The 26,222-nt window shown below is 34.7% G+C and overlaps 1 protein-coding gene across 1 annotated transcript in view; it reads right to left on the bottom strand.

The window, feature by feature from the left end:
* Positions 1–5,717: 5,717 nt before the first annotated feature.
* LOC128214035 (uncharacterized) overlaps positions 5,718–26,222 on the bottom strand; it is a 28,098-nt gene continuing 7,593 nt past the window's right edge. Inside the window, exons 2-3 of the mRNA XM_052920302.1 lie at positions 9,148–9,872; positions 5,718–8,656 (exon numbers count right to left, since the gene is read on the bottom strand). Of these exons, the coding sequence (XP_052776262.1) occupies positions 5,718–8,656; positions 9,148–9,872 (3,664 nt within the window). The remainder of the gene's footprint in view (positions 8,657–9,147; positions 9,873–26,222) is intronic.

Here is a 26,222-nt window from a genome sequence, read left to right as displayed (position 1 = left end):
GGCTATATAACATTAATTTTCGAACGGAAATATGAAAGTCTACGATCTGATTTTTTGTCAGCAATCTTTTATCATTGGTTTGCAGATATGTACGCAAGACTAAAAATAAAAACAAAGTTGTAAAAATGGTAAATATGTGACAAGTCTTAAAATGTCGATACATAACTAACACCGTGCTGTTTTCTAAAGCACCATACCATTCTTTTTTAAAAGCGTCATGTATTCTACATTTGACAACTGATATAAATCTATCAACATCAATATTGTAGATATCGGCATAAACATGGCTAAATCCAAAATCATTTAATATATTTCTTATTTTATACACCCAATCACGACAACCTTTATCACAATCATTCTTAGCTAATCCTGTGCTTAACAGCGCAGACTAAATCATTAAAATGGAAATGTTTTAAGTAGAGATTTTCATTGTTCATGGGTGTGTTACCTTAAAGCACCTTTGCACCAGTTCGGAACATTCCCTAAAAGGCGATAAATATCAGATATATTACTTTTTAATTTCATTCAAATCGTCACAAGTTACAATGTTTTACTCTGCGACTGTTTTTTTTATCATTGGTTATTATTGATTTTGGTAATGCACGATGTGTTAGGAGGAGCAAGAAAAACTGTTTTGTACTTGCAATACACACAAGTATCAGTAAAGGAGTTGATAAAGTATTTCTAATACATAACAATAAAACAATTTCTGTTGAAACTTTTAACGGAGTGAATTGGAATCAAACAATATTCTTAAGTATTCAGACCATCACTTCGGTAACAGCAAAACGTTTGCAGCTAAAGAAAGGATGTTTCTCCGCCTTGAATGGATTTACATATCTGCAAATAAGTCACACAATGGCTGATTGCTTAAGTTATATCAGACTTAAACTAGAAAGATTATACAAAAACAACTGATGAGCTCTTCAGTATGATAACATACCGTAAATGTCCTATTAAACGCACACATCTAAGACAAGCGGCTAGTCTTTATATGGGTCTATTTTGCAATTATGCGACTTGAACAATGCTTTTCTTAACTCTAAATTGAAAAAAAAAATGCCATTTGTTCCCAAGAAAAGCATAAAATCATGGTTATTTGTCCATACCGCACTTGCCCAGGCTGCTGACGTCATGCATTTACATCCATACCACATCGTACAATTAAGGTACCACAACTCCTATGCTGATAACATTTATCCATTCGGAACTCCTTGGCCATTTTTATCGAAAACAACCTCGAATGTATTTGGACGGTTTACATACCACGTTTAAGTCCTCTGAAAGTAGATTGCGTAGTAGTTATATTTAGCAGTTAAACTTTATGACTTAACTCTTAAGGAAATCTTAATTATGTTTGCAATAATACACTTCGCTTGCAATAAATTTAAACTAAGATAAGAGAAGAGCTGTCACAGTATGTGACGAATGCCCCCGAATGTGACATTGACATTGACAAGGTCAGTACATGAAAAGTTGATCTTGCCTTTACATGTCAAATACATATGGCAAGTCATTTTAAATTGCCTCTGAACATAAAAATACCACCCATATTTGAAAACCTATACTCTTATGACCTTATATTCAGCATTCCATTGTGAATAAACACTAAGTGTAGCTTTCACCTTAGAAGTAGGGACATGGGTCTTGCACGCGACACGTCGTCTTGGTATGTTGAACACATGTGTCAAGTTATTTTAAAATCTGTCCATACAAGAAAAAAAATACAGCCCGGACACGACAACCTATACTCTATGTGCTTATATGCAGCATTGTGAATAAACACTAAGTGTGACCTTGACCTTAGATGTAAGGACATGTGTCTTGCACGTGACACGTCGTCTTGGTTTGTGGAACACATGTGGCAAGTTATTTTAAAATCTGTCCATACAAAAGAAAGTTACAGCCCGGACACGACAACCTATGCTCTATGTCCTTATATGCAGCATTCCATTGTAAATAAACACTAAGTGTGACCTTGACCTTAGAAGTAGGAACACTGGTCTTGCACGCGACACGTCGTCTTGGTATGTGGAACACATGTGGCAAGTTATTTCAAAATCTGTCCATACAAGGGAAAGTTACAGCCCAGACACGACAACCTATGCTCCATTGTGAATAAACACTAAGTGTGACCTTGACCTTAGAGGTATGAACATGGGTCTTGCACGCGACACGTCGTCTTGGTATGTGGAACACATGTGGCAAGTTATTATAAAATTTGTCCATACAAGGCCCGGACACGAGGTATTGAGCCGGACACACGGACGGACGGACGGACAGACGGACGGACGGATGGACGGTGCGATTTTAATATGCCCACCTTCGGGGACATAAACATACAACTGTTAAACACTACATTTAATTAATGATATAATTCAAAAACTTACGAACTACTTCAACTGATGTACCGGCATACATCCGAGGTTGTTTTCGAAAAAAAGGCCCGAGGAGCTCCGAATGAACATTTATCATGTTTGCTCGGAACGCCATATAGGAAATTTACGGTTCTTAATTTGGTCAAGGAAAGGTTAAAACCTAGGCTTAAACAGTGCAAAAGTTGAACATGAATTGTTTCAAAGTTCAACTTTAATCAATTATGAGGTCCAATATTTAGCAAGCATACATACACCCCGTGCAATATATGTAAGTGTAATAAGAAGCTTTGAAATGTTACAAGAAAGATTTGGCTTTAAAAAACTTTGTTATTTATTCGAAAAGCCTTTCTTTCCAATGAACTGCTTCCATTTGAATAAATATATTTGCAATTTTGTTACCAAAAAATAAATTTATTTCACTATATTTCACTGATTTATTGATTATCTTTCTTGTTTAATAAGGAAACAGAATAAATTTCTTATTAGTAGTCTTGAGCATTTTACGCAAAAACACATCTATATTGTTCAAAAACTTTTTTCGAAAAAAAAAGCAAATGCTTTTCAAGCCAAAATCTGATAGCTTTTTCTTAATGTAAAAGTAGTTAAACGCCTTATTTCACCAAACCATTTTGCAAAGAATGTAGATCTTACTTTTTTGTGTGCCTTGAAATAAAAATAAGCATAAACTTTAAAAGCTTTTTAATTTTGACCTTCCAGTCATTTTTGCACTTTGGAAGGCCCTTAACCAATCTCGCCTTTTTTACTTTCAGTAAATTATTGCTATTTTAACAGACGCTACTGAACATCAAGTAGTTCCTAAGGTAGGTGAGGCTCTTCTGCGGTTTTGCCGATTTGCGCTCTGCATTCACGAGTCAGCCCAGGCTCAATGCAAACTGTTGACATCAATTTTATAGGTCTTATATAGATAGTTGTTTTTTCGGTCGTCCTCTGCCAGGCAATCGTCGTACGCCGGTTTAAGACGGCAGTGAAATCACCCGGCTTACTCGAACTCTTGTGGCGAATAATATTCTACTTAATCTTCACCAATGAAGTTCATCAAACGTGTTATTATAAAACAAGATCAAATTAGATATAGAATCGTATTTTTCATTTAATAAAAACGTCATAATTACCATATCAATTAACAACAAAAACTTAAATAACTATTATTTACATAATCTACAAAAATACACATCAACACAGGTTTAAACAGCATATTCAGCACAAAAATTGTAAACAAGATGTACAAAATACTCAAATACAATGATATCACTAAAGAAACAAGGCTTTATAGATTATATATAAGTACTAAAATGTTTTGCATGGTTTTATTAATGACGATTAAATACTTAAAGGTTGTTTCACCTTTGGGTGATTTCCGTTGATAACATATACGCATTGTAAAATAGTTTTTGCATGTTAAAGCTCAAGGGGTAATTAATTCGTTTTAAAAGTTCTATTTTAGATTCAGTTTCCTACAAACATTGAAATAGTCGTATTATTTAATAGCAATGTCAGGGGGGGGGGGGGGGGGAGGGGTTGATTCCTTACTTTGCAACAGGCATTTTGATTTGTCTGAAATAATTCATTCATTGCAAATTTCAAGAAACTGTTTATGTTTTACGGTAAATCTACGTTAAATCATAATTCTGGGAATTGAAGCCCTTTTTATACTATCTGAAAACCAAGTAGATTTATAAGTACGAGCTCGGCAATTATTTAACGACCAAAGAAATGAACGCACAGTCCTTGGCCTTGCTTTATCCGAGATTTTTTTAAAGGAAAGATGTGAGCTAATTGGTGGGTCATGCGGCTGAATATAATACTTGTATTTTAAAGTGGATTTGATGACAAACAAATAAAACGATTTCTCGAGGGTTTTAAGCGATAAACCACAACTACGTGTTTTGTACTGCTGTCCTGTCAATTTATGTGTAATAATTTTGATGAACTTAAACTCGCATACTATTTGTTGATGCAGTGATATGAAGGTAGAATGTAAAATGTTTACGGCACGCACAATTAATGACTCCAACGTATTACGAAACTTAAACAAATTTATGTAGGTGCAATGCTTTATGTCGAACTTGTTTAATATGGATATGAAATGTTCATTAATAACATTGAAATAGTGAGTAAGAAATGGGACCCTTGTCGATACAAATTTCCGAAGTTTACCTATGAAGAAGTCAATTGATTTAAAACAACGCTTGCCATCGTGTTCAACACAAGCAAACTTACTTTTAAAAACTGAAAAGCAGGCCCGAAAGTTGTTGTGTATGTTTATCATTATAGCTTGATATTCACTAAAATAAGCTAACGCAATTGCATACTCACTACCACGAACCCATGGGGACCGTAAATGCCCTTGTAAACAGTTTAAACGTTTGGAAACTTGTCTCACATTGTATTTTCCTAATTCAGTTCTAAAAATTAAGGCACAATGAAGTGGGCTCGTATTATTGAATATTGCAAAACGTGTGAATAAATGAAAATAGAGCATAATCCAATTGTGTCCATGAAACATAAGTTCCTGATCATATTTTTCTCTGTAATGTTTACTTAACACAAAAGCATTTGAGAAATAACGAACGGTTTCATTGTTGAATGTTGTACAATTTAGAACTGTTTTGCCAAATATTTCCGTCAAAAATTCAAGTGATAAAGACATGTTATTAATTGCAAAAACATGGACAAGGGACAGTTGGTGTCTGTTCGCTTGGCAAAAGTCCGTTTCATTAAGATAAATAATGTTGTTGGATAAAAATTCCTTCAAAAAAACATCCGTGCGCATAATAATTTCTTCCTCACAAGAACAATGATAAAAGGGTTCGTCTCTTGGGTATTGCGACATATGTAAAAGTTCAAAAACACGACGACGTCTGTGAGGAACTGAATGATTTAGGAAATTAAATTCAGGTATTAAAAGTGTTGCTAATTCTACGTTACCACCCAGAAGTGCATAATTCATCATCGTTAAACCTCTGCTGTCCTCGCAATCTTTATATGGAAATTTGATGAAAAAATCTATCATATTTGTGTCTGTAACTCTATGCCAAAGGAGTAACATGTTTAAAGGCGATTGTTCCAATGGCTTTCCGCAACCAGAGAGAATGCTCGCGTTAAAAGCTGTTGTTTCCATCAATATTAAATTTTCTTGAATCATATTCGACTTACTTTTGTCGCCCTTCGATTTGGTAATGCATTTAGTTATTGCTAGCTCCAACGAACTAGATAGAAACCTTTGCCAGTTATTCCGATACAAATTGTCTAGAGTTCGTGGGGATTTGCACACCAATACATCCAAAAACTTGCTTAAATGCTTAAAAATAATGTTAATTAGGAAAGAGTCGTTGTGTGCAAATAGAAAAAAAGGTCGATTTCCCAAACATCTGAAATGACATGTTTTTTATAAACTGGTTGAACTGAATGATCCGAAAATTCTTCAAATAATCCTGTAAATAAGTAAACATAAGGCGCGTTGGAATCAGAAATATTGGTCATTAAATATTCTATTGGTGTTAAGTTTTGGTGATCCCGACCAAGAAAAAGGGTTAAAATAACCTGCTCATCTATATGTGATTGTATTAAAGGAAGAACTCGCAAGTAACCGTTTAGTGAGGCATAATGTACAAAGTTTCTTCCAAAGTTGTCAGTTGCATTCAATGAAAAAAATAACCTTAAATTATTAAATATGTAGGCCACAAGATAACTGTTATGGTGGGTTATATTTTCATTTCGTTGATGGAAAAGGTAATGAATGGGATTCCGGCCAGAATTGTCTTTGAAACCATGTTCATTTTTAAAATAATCCTTTAACACATTAATACATAAGAATGACTTGTGAAGAGCAGCTAGGTGCAACACGCTAGACCCATTTGATGTCCTCGTTGATAAACTATATTTTTTGTCTAAATGTTGTATGTGGAAATTAACAAATATAGCATTATCATAAATGATAGCGTAGTGGACCGGATATAAACCTTTGTAGTCTAAAGTAACCCATTGGTCAGACGTTGAGAATGTTTTGACAGCGTGTTGAAGAAATTCAAAGGAATCGTGTGAAGCAGTAACATGGGCAAAATTACCACCCGTCGGGCACAATGGAATATTTTCATTCGACTGAAATATGGTATCAATATGGCCAGTCATGTTTCCACATTTGTCCTCAGAGGCTTGTCTTGCAAGGATCGAAAATATTTCCGTGTTGTTTGACTTAATTGCTAACAAGAAAGGCGTGAACCCTACGGCGTTTTTGCAGTATATTAAGGCGGGGAAATTATCAATTAGGTATTTCGCGACATCATTTGCTCTTACTTGAATGGCCACATGTAATGGATTATTTTTCAACACCTTCCACCAGAAATCCAGGACATTGTATTTCTCTGATCCAAATTCAAAGTTTGGTACACATTGTGATACGTCCTTTATTTGCGCAAGTGCATTAACGGACACTCTGTCTCCAACACAAAAGGGATTCATTCCCCTTGCAACCAAAAACTGTACGATCTCTAAATTATTTCCTCTGGCTGCGTAATGCATACATCCTGTCAAGGAAGACCTAGCATTGAACAGTTGAACAAAACTTTCAAAATTCCCCTTTTCACATGCTATGTCAATTGCTGTCTGTCCAAAAATTGACCTTTTATTCAACGTTTTGTTACTGATGTTGTCAATAAGAAATCTAATTGTTCCTTGTCGCTCATAATACGTTGCAATGTGAAGCAGCCCATATCCAGAAATGTTTGCGTTTTGATAGAAGTTAATACTTTCTTGCGTCTTCATAAAGCCCAGTTGACAAAATGCCTGTACTGGTTGAAAAAAATCAAGGTCAGCTCCATTCTCAAAAAGATATTTTAGCTGTGCTGTATGACCTTTTGATGATGCTTTGTATGCAGGCGTCGTTAACATTTCATCGAGGGAGTCTGTTTCGTTTACGTGATAATGTACAAGCCTTAGAGCTTCAACTGATGATGTTTTTAATATGAGGTCATGAAGGGGATATTTCTCAGTGAATTTCATAGATTTGAACAGCGTTTCTAGGAGTTTGTCACCAGAAGCAGCAGTATGAATTGCTAGGTTGACCATGCTGTCGTTTATGGTTTTACTTCGTGTAGCATTCATTAAGAATCTTGCCATCATCATATGCCCAGACTGGAGTGAAATCTTGTAGAAACTGTTCTCAACACTTATAAGCCACTTGTATAACGACTGATGAATGAAATTTACCTTGCCTTCAATTTCCCAAAAAAAGAACGTCAGTTTCCTGTATCGCTCGTTAAGTGTGTTCTTATCCGAAACATTATTAAACTCTAAAATCTCAAATACGTCCGTCAATTGAAGTGAGGTAACGGAAGCGCAGACTAATTCGAATATTGGTTTGACCTCCTGAAAACCGCTCTGTCCAAATTGTCGTTCGAAATTCATTTCATATATATCTTCTAGAGAAAGAGGTATCTTATCAATTCTAGTTTGGTTGGTTTCAGCCAAAAACCGCAACGCATGTACGACATATAAAAAACTGCTATCCCCCTCTTTGATGTGCTTTGACACATTCACATTGACCTCATGATACCTCAGATATCTTTCAATATCATTTATATTTCTTTCATCAGTGTAATTCAAAAAATATAATTTGAGATAACGATGAAAAGCAGGCGGTACTGTAAAATTTCTGGAGGTGATTATAAATTTCACCCACTTTGGCAAAAGTCGTATTCTTGTCTGAGTAATTTCTAAAATAAGGTTTCGTTCTTTTTCATAGCATTCGTCGAGGGCATCAATAACAACAATCTGTGTTTCTAGTTTCCCCCCAATTTCATTTAATGGGTGGGTAATTGCCTGATCAAAACAGGCTTCTATTTCAACAGTGCACTTATCTTCGTTGAATATTAAGGAGGTGCTTGGCAAAAATGCAAGTTTCGTTCCATACTCTGGATTATTCGTTGCAAAAGATCCAACTAGTCTTTTGATAAATCTATATGGGTTTCTTGTGCTTTCAACGTTGAATTTACAAACATGAAAGGCAACGACTTTCCTATTGAGAACAAAACCCTTTGTACCCTCTCCCGCACATAATAGATGTGAAATAATTGCAGATTTACCATACCCTAGCTCAGCACTAACGAAAACGCCCCTCTTATGTTCAAGAGATAAAATATCACTCTCCATCTCTGTAAAAAGCCATTCACGTCCAATCAAATCTGTGTGTTGTTTGAGGTAACCAACCAATGGCAAATCTTGTGGGAAGGGATAAGAATACTGCTCTGGTACGCATTCTGAAATTTGAAAAATATATGTTTTCACATTGAAATTAAAAAATACGCATTCGTTAATTTCACAGTACAATTGATGTTATGAACTTCTGGATATTCTGAACAATTTAGAAATAGATGAGCAAAAACTTTTAGACAATTTAGTCACACCAGAGCTACTGTTTTTACATATTGAATGTCGTTTCCGAATACGTAAGTAGGTAATGCTTATGTTTTTTTTCAATATAGTCCAAGTGCTATGCGTCAAAGGCAATTAAACACGTTTATTTGGTTGTTTTAAACTTACGAATAAAATACGCGCAAACAAGTTTTATTCTTGTCTCAATTAATTATATCGGCTGTTTCAGGTGCGTGTAAATGCAACAATGTATTGGTAAATATGCTTGATAAACGATTTGAACAAGGCTAATAAAAAACGAAACAATCGTGTTATTGAAAAGACACATATAGGTGTAATTTGTATAAAATATGTCATTCATATGACATTAACTTACGCTTTGACTCCATATGACTTTGGTCTTGTTCTTGGAAATACAATTTGTTTACTGCCATCAAAAGTGCACAAATAAGGATGAAAGTAGTAACGGACATAGGATTGCTTTTTATTAGTGTCAACGTTTCCCGTGCATATTTCTGTAGTTTTGAAAAAAACTTATATACTTTCGTAACCTTAATGTTTTTTTCCCATTCTATATGTTCTATTTTTTGTATGATGTTATTGTCATTTGCGACCAATTCAAGCTGAGTTTTGCTTAAGACATTCATCTCCTCTTTAAAATGTTGTATTACATCCTGAAAGGCTGTGTTTCCGTTTTGAAGTTCTTCAAGTTTCTTTTTGCATGCTGCTTTATCCAAAAATGGTTGTACATCAGCATCATAAATGAGATCAAAAGCCGCGTCAAATACTTCACTTTTTAAATCCAAAGAAACTTCCATTGTTCTGCTACAATCGTGATATATTTTGTTTCTTAAATCCTGAATTCTAGACACTGTGTTGTCATTTAACTTAAAAACTTTACAATTCTTCCAGAGGTTGCAAGCGCATGAAACATCTGTTATTTCTGGTGTTGTTTTCCAGTTTGATGGAACAAACACATCGATGATATCGTGGAACGAATTTGCCCACATCCATGACTGGCATCTTACAAAATTAAAACGACTTTTCGTTACCTTTTCTTTTTCGAGACGTATTTTCCAGCCGATGCAATATTGACACCACCTGAAATATAGAGAAAAACAAAACAAAAACATTGATATGGTTTTTGAGATAAGTTGTATCATTATAAACATTACTCTGAGAGGAGTTATATAATTAAGTATGAATTATGCTAACGTGGTGCATGTCATCAAAAAAGCTAAGAAGCATTTTAAAAAATGTCTAGCATAATATCTTAAAACAAAGTTTTTGTTTTTGAGTAGATTTTTACAAACAGCGTTGTATACATATATCAGACGTTCCAGATCATCGAACGAAATCTAGATAGAGACACCAGTATTATCAAGAAAATGAATATCATCCAGGTGTTAACGAGAACAATGTTGACGATGGATTCGTGCGACGTACTAAAACCTATTACAATCACGGATAGAGACCAGCAGCCAATTGTATAAAATTGGTTAACTCTTCGGTTTGGTCACAGTTAGCCGAAAAAGTCATTAATTGGTCAATATTTATCCGATAATTACTATTAACCAATTCAAATATTAAAATGGTCCATTTTTGAACTAGATTTAAGAAACAAAGGTTAAACAACCCAGCCCACAAATTACTTTAAGTTATAGCAAATGATATTGACGGTGGTTAAGGAGTTGTTGCAAAATAAGCAAAAGCACCATAAGCAAAAGTATTTAAAATAACATTTGTATTATTTGAAAGAGTTTTCTGATTTCGAAAGTTTCTTCAGCGGTTGTAAATTATTATGATGTTTTTATAATCGTCGTGCAGATATTCTCCGTGGATTTCTCTCATAATCCAACTAACCGAAATATTACCGGATGACAATTTATCCAAGTTTTATACAAAAAGCTGCAGTAATTCAAGTTCCCATAGCCTCCAGTGTTAAAAATAAAATGTTGACAGGCTGCTTCGACACTAATAAGGGATGACTGTTTATCATTTAACCTGCATAGCATCAAATATGTGCCATTCACAACCTGGAAACAAGTATGAATGAGTGTGTGTGTGTGTGTGTGTGTGTGTGTGTGTGTGTGTGTGTGTGCGTGCGTTCGTGTGTGCGTGCGTGCGTGCGTGCGTGTGTGTGTGTGTGAAAAAAATAATGTTCATCTAAAAACATACACCAAAATGAAGTGCGTGTAGCCATGCGCATGCAAAACAGGCTGGTTTTCCCTGGTCTAAATCGATATGTAGAAAAGTCCAAAGACTTTCCCACATTTTCCTGAATATTTTTAAACAAAAAACACACATGACAATGCTGTGTTAGTTTAATCGTATTTTATTGTATATAATATACGCCCGTCATATAAATCATTTCGACAAACACTATAATTATACAATTGAGTTAGGCCATAAGTTATAACAACGTTAGATTTCAAGGATTCAAACATATTTATTAAGTAACGTAAACATACTGTTTCTTGTTACATGATAAGTTAAATTTACATTATATATCACGTGACATAACCATTTCTAATCAATAAATTGCATATTAAATATATAGATGAAAGAGAAAATTATTACACATATGTATGCTTAAATAACGATATCAAAAGAGGTTGGACTGCTACGTTATTCATCCAACAAAGAACAATTTAAATCCATTTCTATTATTGCACTACAATGTTAACAATATTAGAACGTATAACAAATGCTTCATGAATAAATTTACACAACCGTAGTATTAACTGTTTGTAAAAGTTCAATGAATTTGACAACACTTGGTTTTACATAGTAGGTTTTCGAAAGATACTTTTTCCGAATATTTTCATATGTTTTAGAAAATACAGACAAAATGATACTCATCTTCCAAATCACCAGAACCACATATTATACAATACCGTTGCTCATGATTTATTCTATCATTGCCGTATCGGCCAGTTTCAATACGTAAAGGGTGTGAAGATAACCTTAATTTTGTAAAAGCAATGCGGTAAGTTTTCGGTACATTGTCCAAATAAACTGAAAATTCAAATATAGGTTTTAATTCTCTATACATAAATAAAACAGGGCTAATATGTACAGAGTTAAACCATGTTTGTTTGAACTGGTCTAACAATCTTTGTTTATATAATACATGGAAATATTTTACATTCGTGCCATTTGGGTGATACCAAATATCCGTAAAACCTGCATTATCTAATAAAGTCTTTACATTTGACGCCCAATTACTTTTACCTCTTGCAACATCAACCAACATACTTTCATATAAACGCTGTACAATAATATTATTACTTTCTAATATTTTACACCAAAACTTGATAATTCTAACATATCTATTAATATACAAGGGGTATCTACCTAACTCGCCATACACAGCTGCTGTACAAGTTGAGATTTTAGCATGCAATATTGTTTTGCAGAATTTCAAATGTATACGTTCTATTTCCTTATTTTTACTAAACCCCCATACCTCACATCCATAATTTAATATTGAAACAATCGAAAAGAATCGAATAATTGACAAATGGTACTTGGCTTAAGTATAAAAGGTTTGACATTCACTAACAAAGCATTTAATGCCTTTAGACCTTTACCAGCTAAAGTGCTTTGATTTAGAACGAAACTTCCGGTGTAGTTGAATACAGTGCCTAAGTAATTAAAATTATCTACAACTTCTAAAGGTTTATCTCCATATAGCCAGTTCTCAGTAACTTTAACACTGCCTCTTTTTCTAAACACAATGACTTTACTTTTATCAGGGTTAACTTCTAGTCCCCATGTTTCGCAGTATTCATATAAAAGATTGAGACTTTTTTGTAATTCTTCAACATTTTTGCCAAGTATAACCATATCATCAGCAAATGGCATTAATATAAATAATATATCATCTATTGTAATACCACTATTGATATCATCTTGCAAAAACATCTCTAAATCTTCTAGAAACAAAGAAAACAGCAAAGGGGATATAACTTCGCCTTGTTTTCAACCAACAGAGCATTCGAAAAAATCCGAATATGAAGAACAACATCTAACACGCACTTTGACCTTTGCATACATATTTTTAACAATACGTAATACTTTTCCACGAATTCCTAACGTGTATAATTTTAGCCATAGACCATTTCTATAAATACTATCAAAGGCCTTTTTAAAATCTATAAATGCACATGCTAATCTTTTATTGTAGTTTAGACACTTATTAACAACAGCATTGAGTACAAAAATAGCGTCCAAAGTGGACCGTCCCTTCCTAAAACCAAATTGTTCGTCACTTATAACACCATTATTTTCGGCCCAATCTGAGACTCGTTTATTTATAATACCAGTAACAATCTTTGAAAAGCAACTTACAAGAGTTATACCCCGATAATTATTCACATCACTGGGGTCATTTTTCTTAAAAAGTGGTATAATTATACCTTCCATCCATTGATCGGGAAAATAACCGGTATTCAAAATACCGTTAAAATATCAACTAAATGGGAAGCCAAAATATCACACGATGCAATACAATATTCATTAATCAGCTTGTCACTTGCAAAGGCTTTATTTTTCTTTAATTGTGTTACGATAGTTTCAATTTCCCGTACAGTGATTGGAAAATCTAATTCTTCAAAACAACAATCATCGTCATCAAAGTTATGGTTATTACAAAAATCTTCAGCATTTACATTATCTGCGTTACGCATATTATCATTCAAATTAGAAAAATATTCATAAAATTGTTCAACAGAAATATCATTATTAACAGACTTCTTTTTACTAAAATGGTTCCAAAAGTCTTTTGGCTTTTGATGCCGAAGACGTTCAATACTTCTCATTTTATTTAGTTCATATCGACGGCGTTTGATTCTAATCAAACGTTTGTATGCAATTTTATTAACACACAAATCTTGTCTATTGCTATCACTGTTACATGCATTAAATTTCCCTAATGACTTCAGATAAATATATTTGGTATTTCTACCGGTCATCAAACCACTTTGCCTTTTTACTAAAATTATGTTCACTATAAATTATTTCAGAGCAGACTTTACTTTTACAAAATAATGGGTCCGTTACATTAACAATAACTTCGGTAAATTTACTTAAACATGCATTGATAGCATCTTTACTGTTTAACAAATTATCATGGATTATAGAGTTGAATGCAGGTAATTTTGCAATTATATTTCGCCTATATTCGGCGTGCAAATCATTATTCCACTTTATACTAGTTCGAACATATTCAGTATTAACAACATGATTATACATTTGTGTGGGTATACAAAACATTATAAGTGCTTGGTCAGACCATTCATTGAATTGACAAACAGTAAAATTGTGTGCGATGTCAAAATACTGGTCACCTATCAAAAGATAGTCAATAACACTCGAACCATTTGTGCACAAATAAGTATAATCCCCTAATCCATAGTCATTACCCAATCTACCATTTGCAATACGTAATGATGTCGACTTACAAAGATCAAGCAATTTTATTCCGAAATTGTTGCAAACATGATCTTTTGAATAACGAAAAATAGGTAAATCCGGACAGTATTCATCACAGTCTAAATTATCAACAATTCTGTCACATTCGATATAATCCTTTTTACTCCCATTTCCGACCCTCGAATTCCAGTCACCACATAACAGTACATGCCCTTTACTTTGAAGGTAATGCACATCATAATGTATTATGTCATATAAATCTTTATTAATTAAATTATAAGCTGGCGAATTTTCAACCCAAATATACACTCCTGCTAAATAAATGTCATTTTGTAGGCCAAAATACTGTCTCTTTAATTTTAACCATATTATTGTATCGTGATGATTTCTGACAACAGTTACCCCTTTATAAATGTTATTTCGAATATAGACAACAACACCCCCACAATTCCTTTTTGACCGACGGTTCTGAAATTTACGGAAAAAATTGTAGCATTTATACCTTTTAATTTCAAATTTTGATTGCTTATTACCCCAAATTTCATATAAGAAAATTATATCACTTTTGCAAATCATATCAACAAAATCTTGGTCGCACAATTTGTTGCTAAGACCATTAACGTTCCATGAAATAATGGATAGCCTAGCCTCTTCATGCCGCTACGCCGACCCGCCTGTCGCACCGTCCGTTGCCGGGGAGGCCCTCCGTCCGTCCGTCTCGTGGGCCGTCGTCTCCGTGGCAGTAGCTCTAGCGTTACCAGTCCTACTTCCAGTGCCGGCGCCCACTGACCCACCACGTTGCTGGTCGGTGTAAACTGGATTGCCATCAATATAAAGTCTATCGTAGGAAAGCCATGCACGTTTACCCTGGCGTTTGGCGGCCTTCAGTGCTGGCATATGCGCACGACGACGGGCGGAAATCTCAGGGGGGAATTGCTCATGCAAGAAATATTCTGTGTCATGCAGATTTCGCGTTGACGTCGCACGATCTCGCGGTCCTTAAAGCTAAAGAACTTGGCCACCAACTTCCGGGGGTACCTGCTGTTCGGGTAGAAATCGCCCATTCTGTGCGCGCGCTCAAATTGTATGTCATCAACAATGTTCTGTGCAATTTTCAGTTTGTTTACTATGAAATCGCGCAGTTTGGTTTCACTCTCGGCCCAAGATTCAGCCCGTACTTCCGGAATGTTGCCAAACACCAAGTTGTTACGCGTCGATTGCGATTTTATATAAATGAGTTCGTCTCTGGTTTTTATCTCATCATTACGAACTTGATCAAACTCATTTTGTGTTGTTGCTAGGTTATATTCCAGCGCGTTTACACGGTCCTCAACGGCAATATTTTTAGAGTCCACCCTTTTATTTTGGTCATGCACATAAGTCCACATTTTTTCATCTCGATTTCAAAATTACTGACCTTTTTTTCAAGGGTATCCAGGGCATCTAAACGTTTGTTTACAGTGTTTAATTTGTTGTCGATTCGCCTCAAATAGTCCATGACAGCATCCGGAGAAAGGATGGCTGGCCCGTGAGCATCCTGTGAGACCGAAAGTACTCCCGGAGTAATAAAAATAATCTGTAAACGAATCTGCTGTCGCCTAGTCCCTGTGGGCTAATACGACAAATATAATGATAGGCAGGCTACTGAACTTTATTTATTTTAAATTTTTTAGTAGCAACAATATATGTTTGCACTCTTTGGAAAATGTATGTATTCTGTTCGTCATTCAGAGTACTGTAGCCGTGTAGTATTTTATTGGTATTCAGTGGGTGATATTGCCTAGTTTGAAGGGATAATTGACGCCGTTGTGCAGTAACCGACTACATTTGAAAAGGAAGTGTTCGGCATCTTCAATTTCTGTACCACAGACACAGTTATGGGAAATTGCGATGTGATTATTGTAAGGATCAGAAATTAAGTTGCTGCAATTATTACGCATTCGGGCATGATTAACTGAAGCGGATCCGTTGCCTTCTTTATAAAATGAGGGGACTTTGGGAACAGAATATATAGATTTCATTTTACCTTTTAACGCGGGCAATGATACTGCATCTTTAACGGAGGTGTCAAGATCGTTCCTCATCCTCAATGCGGATGGAAGTAAAGACCGGCATAAATTTGAGTTCTTCTAGGTAACGTTTGAAAACTTTCCGTAAACTGTACGTGTTGTTACTAAAAGTTTGCACGCTTGGAAGAAATAGTTGTTCTAGGTAAGATGGTAAGATGATGTTTTTGTGTTTATATACTAATGTCAGCTTTTGGATTGTTTTTCTATTCGTTAGGGACACCCAGCGAATTTCTTTGAGTAGATTGTTTATTGATACGGATCGTGTGAGACCGGTAACTATTCGAGCAGCTTCATATTGAATTGTATCTAGCGTTTCTTTTCATATTGGGTACAATTATCCCTATGTAGTGATCCGTATTCTAGATGCGGACGAAGATATGACAAATATATGTGGTTAAGTGTTTTTTCTGTGTAGTTTAAATTTCATCAATTGCATAGTACCAAGAATTCTTGACGCTGTTGCGATGATATTAGTAATATGTTGGTGTCAAGACCCATCCTTACTGAGTGTCAAACCAAGGTTCTCGTGGTGATCAACAAGTTGAACAAAAGTGTTATCAAAAACAAGTGTTGGACTATTTCTTGGACAATAGGTCAGAAACATTGCCTCTGTTTTAGCGGGATTAAAGTTGACTAGCCATTGTTTAGGATACAATTTATATCATGATTTATTGTGTCTTCTATCATATTTACGTCACGGGAGAAACAGCTAAAGAACTGTCGTCTGCGAAGACAAGTTATGCTTAGTAGAGAATCTGCTATGTCATTTACATAGATAAGAAAAAGTAGAGGATCTAACACGGATCCTTGGGGGACACCACCTCTCAGTAATTTTGATTCTGAAAAAGATGATTTTACAAAAACCTTTTGACTTCGGCCTTTGAAGTAATCTGTTAACAAATCCAATAAATTTCCACTGATACCATATTGTTTTAGTTTAAAAATAATACCTTGGTATCAAACTCTATCAAATGCCTTGGATATGTCGCAAAACACAAAACATGTTGATACTTTATCATCAAATGCTTTACAAATCTACCAGCTGATACGAGCTCGTGTTGAGACGTGCCTGGCAAAAAATACCCAGATTGCTTATTAGGTCATTAGCATGAAGATGATTATAAATATTTTTAAACATAATTCTTTTCATGACTTTCCCAACACAGCTTATTAAGGAGATCGGTCTATAATTTGAAGATTCCGGTACACCCTTTTTAAAAAGGGGCATGACATTGGCTGTTTTCCAATACTTTTACAATGCAATGGATATTTTATTTCTATCAAAGACTTGTTGAATTATACACACAGGGGGTAGCATATGTTGATGTTGCTTTCATCATTTTGTGGCTAATTCCGTCTGGGCTTTATTAACATTTAAGTTTTCTAAAACATCAGTTACATCCTGTTCTGTAATTGCAAAGTTAGATTACCGTGACTGTGTTTTAAAAGTGTACAAGGGGACAGTGACATTTGAATCGTCAGCGTTTGATATTGACACGAAGTAGTCGTCAAGCGATTTTTTTTTCATAAGAAGTAGCAACATTATCGTTGTTTTCAGAGGAGGAATGGGATTTGTATGCTGAGAGTTGTTCTTTACTAAAAGTTTCACAGTTTTCCAATACTTTTTAGGATCAATTGTGCTTAAATCATTTAAGAGATGTTTCAAGGCTACCATAAAACGTTTCCTTGTCATATTTTTTCAAATTATCAACTTTATACCTAAATTGCTTATAGGTTTGCCAATCAGATTGTTTACCGGAACGTATTGCTTTTTGTTTATGTCTATCACGTTGGCGACTTGTACGTCGGATGTCTGTGTTGTACCATGGTTTATCATTGGTCTTATAGTTACAAATTCGAATGGTATGCATTTTGTGCAAAGTTCATTATGTTTCTGTGAAATGATATAACACGAGTTGTCAATATTTTCGTTTTTGATAAATGACCTATCCGTAATTCTGGTTAATTCGTTCAATTTATCAAAATTCGCTCTATTATATCTCCATATTTCCTCTTATAAGGCAATGAATGTGGTAAAGTAATTTTTGTAGATATGTAGGTGCCATAATGATCACTTACATCCGGATTTGTTTTAAAAACACCTCAATCAAGAACAGTTATATTGTTTGTAATTCCGATTGGATCGATTAAAGTTTGAGTACTTGCGTTGACTCTGGTCAAAGGTGTGGTATCTGTCACTTTTAACTATTTTGCACTCAGGTCGCTCATCGTCCATTGTTACGATGCGGTTACGATAATTATCCCTAATGAATGGCCATTATCAGTGGCGGGTTTACCGGGGGACACAGAGGCCCCCCAGCGGGCCGACAAACAATTTTTTTCTTCTTTTTTTTTTTTTTTGGGGGGGGGCACATCTTTATTGATTTAATTTTACAAATAAGTTGTTTTGTGACAATTTAAACCTTATACAAGCATTTGGGCGAATAAACAGTTAAACCTGATTATCGAGTATAATATAGTATACGACACGAAAAAGTCTCTTGAAAATGACATCGGGGCCCGAACATTCGATAATGAATAATCGGCGCCGCATGTTCAAAAAAAAAAACAGCTGATAAAAAGTAGACAAATATGGCTGCAGTTATACGCGTTAGTTTATTGTTTTCAGAACATATCAAATACCAGAATTATTTTTTTTAATATAAGTTGTTTTAAACTGTTAACATGTGCCATTATATGTTCGTCAGTGTTTTTAATAATGTCATTGTGTGCCAGCAAGATATGTGTGTGTGCATGACGTGCATTTAACAAAAGTTTAAATTCAAAACATTGCTGCTTTGAAACTTTCCATTTCGGCTTTTATTATAGTCTAGTTCTCTGAATTATGCTAGAGCCTGTGTAAATTGATACTTAATAATTTATTTGAAACCCTTTTTGGAATTTGTTGTCAACGGTTGTTTTTACTTCAGTTAACTTAAATTTATAACAATGACATCCGAAGTACCTACAGTATCGTTGAGTGCAATCAATATACTACAGTAATTAGGTTAATATAGCACTAATTTTAAAGCATAAATATATGTGTCTCAGGTGGACGAGTGGTTAACGACTCAGACTGGTTCGATTCCCCAAAACAGCTAGATATCTTTGATGTTTTTTGAAAGGTTTATCTCAGTAAATGATATCTTTTTAATTCAATTTATCTGCCAAACATTATTGACAGTGAAGACAAATGTTAATTCCATGTCTTTATATGATAAGTTTGATATGTTTATAATAAGTTGTGCCCCCCCCCCATTTAGAAAGTCCTGGATCCGCCGCTGATTATTAAAGGGACTCGGTCATGTTTTTGGACCAATCTTTTCCACGTTAATGCATCTGAAAACTCTTATATTATAAATAGTTAACTCTTTGTTACCGAACTTGCAGGAAGTAATTATAATCAAAAATATAATCAAAGTACTGAAAGCACTGATGGACTAGGGCTTCATTCAGGGGAATGTTTACAACCATATTCTAAGCATTGAAAAAATCGGCTCACATCACAAGGGGTCACTGTTTAATGGGCTAGCTTAAACTTTTGACTGAAACTGCTTGCAAGCTGCAAAGGAAATTTGAAAAATCTAGCTAAGTGTGTGTAAAGTGAGGGGGGTAGGGTGGTGGGGGCACACATACTTCTTTAATTTGATGAAATCCTTTTATATCAAAGGTCTGTTATTTGCAGTTTCAGAGAAGATGTTCAATGATGTAATTATATACTATATAGAAAACCTGTCACCTCTTTTTCAGGGGAGCTTTAAACCACAGTGCCATACTTTGAACAATCTTTGTAAAAACATCTACATTGTACACCTATGTCAGACTGCATACACAATGCTATTAGGAAGTAGTTTTTATTTATAAAGAGAAGAATAATTTTCTCCCTCTTAAGTTGTGCTTGGTATTCAATTCATATAACATGTTACCATGATAACTTAGTGCTGTTGATACATATTAGGCACTGCCTTCTGTCTAATGCTATTCATATTACTGCTGCAGACTTTTGTACATAGCAAAGCAAGTTGAGTAGACTAAGATGAGATGAATATCGTTTTTAAAGTATGAAATATTGAAATGTCTTTTAAATACTTTGATCATCAAATTTCATAACATGGTGTCAGCAGTTCATCACACTGCTAGTGAGAATGGAATACCAAACATAATTTTATTCTTTATTATATACCCATCATCAATCCACATGCAATACATATCACAAAATACTTTAACCCATATTCAGCTCCAGTGCAATACGGCCATATACCACTCTTGTGACGTCACGTCATAACAAGTATGTTGCGCAATATTAAATTGACATCATTAAACCAATGAGTGCATCCTTAAAATGAAATTTATTATGCAAAGATGTGGCTTCTAAGTGATCTAATCAGTAATGTATATAATAAAATGGTTATTAGTACTGCGTTTTGATCCGGATATGGCGGAATGTCATATTTGATTCTGGTAGTTTTTTGTAAATTTGATTTTACTCGGCTTGTGCCTTGTGAAATCCGAATCTGCAAAAATCTACTTGAGTTAAATACAACCTCCTGGATCAAAACGCAGGAACAACAAAACCTGTTACTTCGTGGACAGAGCATACCTAACCCACAGGGCCATTGTAACTTTGAACAATCATTGTAAAAGACAACTACATACCAGATGCTTAAGGAAGTAGTTTGGAAAAATTAAGAACTATTTTCTCCATCTTAATTTGTATGCATTAGTTAACTTAATAATTGCAGCAGTTGGCCATTCTTGTATTGTTATCTGTCACTGTCCTGATAGCTCCCTATCTTAATAGATGCAAAAGGTTGTAGGTTCATGATTCTCCTGGTCCAATATGTCATACAGAAAGAAGATGTTTCAGGCACTCCAAATTGAATAGTACTGTAACATTTGGATTGCCAAGAATTTGTTGGATTCCTCGGCAACAGGTATCAGGTGTTGCAGTACATTTGGCAAATACTTTTCACCCGTCCTTGTAAATCTAAAAAAAGCTTTCATTTCGCAAAAGTAGTTCATATAGCTATATTAAGGTTGCTAAATCAGAGTTTGAATAATTCTACAAACTAGATGTGCCTTTAATTGCAGCAATTTGAACTCCAACTCATAATGTCAATTAAGCTGGTTAAGCAATACTGCAGTTCCTTGGTGTGGGGATTGCTTTATTTACTTTAATAAACAAACAGTTCTTGCGTTGGAAAGTACAATGCATTAATATGCATTTTTCTTGCCCTGACTCCATCCAAGCCTTAAATCTTAGATCAGCATGTACTTGGGGCTATGTGTAATATCAATGAGAACTATAAATTATGTTCAATTTAGTGTCATGATTTTTGATATTTCATTCCACATACAAAAACACTAACATGGTCTTTAAAACCAATATCCTATGTTATGATAAAACCATTGCCATGTTGGTAATTTGAAAAGACAAGAAATTATATCTGGTCAGGGTTTGACAAAGTCTTTCTAGGCAGCGTGCTGGACTTGTTTTGCATTTACTTTAAAAATCTTCAAAAGCTAAACTGAACAAGACTGGAGCAAAAAACTCACAATACCAAAAGGGGTTTTAAAGACTTACGAAATCATTCTCACATCACCTATACCATTAGTTCTTATCTACACTTAACTTAAGTCAACATAATAATTAATGTTTTACATAAATATTGCAATGAATAAAACATATTGCAATAAGTGCCAATAACATAGCAATCAAGTATGATCACTATAGGCCTAAACATGAGATTTCAACATTTCCTGATAAACAATAAAAAATTTACTTAACAATTTTCTCATTATTTACAAAAGCTGAAAAAATGGTCTCTTTTTGAATACTTCACATATTTCATGGCTTTCATCATTCAAACTAACATTTCGCTTGTTATTTCAATATTCAATGATTTTGTAAACATTCATAAATGATGATTAAATTAACATTCATGCTAATCATGCCTACCAAAAGCACCTGACGGACCAATCAGTATCCAATTTTGGCAGGGCTTATTGGTGGTTCATTGAAATCAATCATGACCTCCCACAATCTGCACTGATCAACAGTAGTTAATGAGTTTTTTCAATTGTTCTTATTTTCATAAACTTAGAAAACAACTGCAGTAAATAAAATTTATTCCTCATCACTGAGAGAAAGTTTAGAAAAATGAACGAAGCCGAGTTACATCTAGTAGGATATCAAATCCTACAAATGTATTTATCATTTTATATAACCGTACATAGTAAATGTTAAATTTTTGAAAGTCTAAAAAGTTTCATTTTTTTATATATCAAAGAACATTTGTGTGTATAATTTTGATGATATTTTGTGATTCATTTAATTTCATTCTTGTTTCATTTAGTGTTCAATCCCAAGCTTTATAATGTTCACATTTAAGTGCAAGAAAAGTCACTTAATAATGATCTGAATAATTTCATTGTAATGTAAGGTCACATAAAGGATATATTGTGCGTTTTAAAAATAACTTTTTTTTCATCTGTTTAAAATTATGTCAAATGTAGTGCATTGAAATTTCATTATGAGTTTAGAGCTGCACTCTCATTTTAACTTTTTTATTTTTTGTCTTGGAACGAGCCAATTTTTGCGAAAATCCATGGAAACCAGTTATATAAGACTGCTGACCAAAATTTAGATGGCAGTTTTTTATATTAAAGTTAAGAAATCGATGTTTTAAGCATTATTCTTAAACTGTTAGTAACGGTTTAAGCCATAAAACATTAATTTTCGAACGGAAATATGACAAACTACAATCTGATATCATTGGTTTGAAGATGTTAACGCAAAAATTTGCTCTTTCCAAGACAAAAAAAGTTGTAAAAACGGTAAATCTGTGAGAGTGCAGCTTTAAACTATGACAGGAATAATTCAAGGGAATGATTTTTTTGTGAATTCTAGCATTAAAATTGTCTGAATCGCATGAAAATTTATAAATTATGTAAGGTATTCTCACATTGGTCACACTTTTTAAACTTTGTGCTGTCTTCTTTTTGTTTGTCTCAAAATAATACAGCATTGCCTTCACTTGTTGTTTATGAAAGGGACTGTACACCAGATTGGCACCAAAAAATTTGTTTCAAATCTTTGATTTAGATTGCAAAGTATAACTTATATAAATAAAAAAATATTCTTAACGTTATCTGAATACACAAGCTAATGCATCAGTCAATTGTAACCATGCCCCCGGTCCCGGAATAGCGGGGAATTTTACTTTCGGTCCAGCCAACCCCAGCCCTGCAGAGATAATCTGATGGTAAAGTCCCCACCAAATGCCCCGCACCCAAGGGACATTATGTTAAGCCCCATCCACACTTTTCCGGGAAGACCTGGCACTGCGGGGCCACCTGAAAGGTAAAAACATGGCCCATTTCGCCGGCTATCCCCGTTATACCCCCGGATGTGGGAGCCGTGGTTACAATTGACTGGTGCAATTTTTATTTTAGTTTTGTGCTCTAAACGCCATAAGTCAACTGATTAATTAATACAAATTCAATTCTATCTCCACAATATTCGGCACTGCATTGTTAAATAAAACTCAAAAGTTACACTTGTAAATTATTTAACCAAGTACCTTTCCCTCAAATATTTCACAAATTTATATTGATCTATCAACAACAATGTATCACCATACAGTATCTTTGACTGATTTTTGATATTCATTCTTGGCTAGAAAACAAAAAGTGAGCACAAAGCGTCTTCAGAAAAAGAACTTGTAAAGTATGCACCAGTCAATTGTAACCACGACCCCCCATGGAATAGCAGGTACTTTCGGTCCAGCCAATCCCCGGTAAAATCCCTGCCCGGCAAGAACGAACTGGTGGTAAAATCCTGTGAATACCCCCCCCCCCACCGCACCCAAGGGATCTAAGGTAAGAGCAATTCCTTGATATATTTTGAGGGAAGACAAAACCACCGCAATCACCCGGCATTGCGAGGACACTAGTTCTAGCTTCCATAACTTTAATGTTGATATTTATTTTTGACTAGTGCATTTCACAGGGGCAGGTTGTGTTGTTTTGACACACCATGTCCCTGTCCATTTTGTTGTTGTTTTTTTTACCCTGAATTTCCATATATTTGCTGACATGATCCTGTTTAAGAAGCCATAACTTTATCAAAACTTTTATGTCAAAACAACGCAACCTGCCCCTGTGGTAAGAGAGGAAATCAAAATTGAGCATGCAAAATTGTTTTATCAATGGCGATGGTTTATCACAATGTCATGTACTTACACTGAGAGTGGCTCCAAGACATTCTATGCACATAGGTAAACAATCATCTTATTCACAGATGCTGTGCACATATTCATACATTTGGCTTCATTTAGAATGAAACTTCATAAATAAGTATGCGCATATTTGATATTTTTATCTCCATTTTGCACAATTGAAATCACATGATTTTTTCAAACGAACTTGTATTGCTTGAAAATTTACGTGTCAAATTAAAAATGCTACCCACGGTACTTCAGTAAGATGAAAATAAATCCGTTTGGTGGTGGTAATCATTCAATGGCGGCTTTATTGATAAATTTCCTCAATAAAACAGTATGAAATTCACATCATCAGCATCAGGAAGTAGCATAACATGTATGTCTGAATCATTCGGCCGCTCTGACCAGAGTAAATTTTGAGGTCAATAAGTAGACTGGTACCCTGATTTACTTTTCCTCAAAAACTATAAAGCTATACAGGTACTATACAGGTACGGGGCATATGGTTTTTAGTAAACATTAATAGTATTTGAACAATAAATTCCAAAAATCGTGTTGTTTTTTAAAAATGTGCTAAGTACCATGCGCTGATTAGTTAAAAAACTTTGTATCAAAAAGAAAATATCACGGAAACATGCAAATTATGTCGAAAAAAAGAACAGGGACCGACTTCGGAATACCAACATTGTATGCAAAGGATAACAATACTTTTTTAAACCAAATTTCTTACGTATGAATTCACAAGATATTTCGAATGCACGACGGGCACAGTGGTTAGCTGATACTGGTTTCTTTTCGGATAAAAGAGAAAGAGGGTACCAGTCTATCAATACAGAGCATTGAACTGAAAAATTTCGCTGCGTACTTTTCCAATATGTTCATATTCTTATTGCATATAATCTGACCGTATGCAAGAATATTCATGTAGTTAACCCGATTAACTCACTCGCTACGTATGAATTTCTTGTGCTTCATTAAAAGAACATCGTTAGCTTGCATTGTTAGGAGAACTATTTTTATTGGATGGTTACTTTGTAATCAGTTCCGGTACTACTTTGATTATTCAAATTCGCTAACGGAAATCCAATCAAAATACAGCGTATGAATACATTACGTCAGTGAACCCCCAGATGCGGCTTGAAAATGCAGATATCGCGGTTATGGCTATGAACTAGGCCACAAGTGCCCTTGTCCAAAAACTAGGGGCCCCAAACGCAATCCGATGAAAGGACTCCATAAACTCTTCCTTTATACCAAGTTTGGTCGCAAGATGCCAACCACAAATAAAGTTATTTAGTACCAACCAAAAGTAAGTTTGACGCCGCCCTACCGAAACCCGAACCATGCCGTAGGTCATTCTAATAACCAGGTTTCACTTAGTTAAAAACCGGGTTGTAATGGGGAGCTAACCCAAGCCGTTAGTCAAACAAAGTCATAACAAGCATTTTCAGTGAAAATATATCCCCCGCCAACGATGGCTTGTTTGTGCTTGATGGTTTGTTCGTGCTTGAAGGTTAAAAAAAATCTCAGAAAGAATAAGATAAGCACATTGGTTTATCCCTTTCCGAGCCAAATTATAAAATATCGACCGGGACTACTTTATGATAAAAAAAATTAACGAAATAAATCAGAGGGATGATTAAATAAAACTGTCTTTTCCGAAACTGCTTACTCGGAAACATCAATCATTGCAAAATAGTACTCAATAGTTGAGATAAAAA

This window comes from Mya arenaria, chromosome 1 (genome assembly GCF_026914265.1).
Source record: "Mya arenaria isolate MELC-2E11 chromosome 1, ASM2691426v1".
NCBI classification, from domain to species: Eukaryota; Metazoa; Mollusca; class Bivalvia; order Myida; family Myidae; genus Mya; species Mya arenaria.
This window is presented reverse-complemented; position numbering and strand designations above follow the sequence as displayed.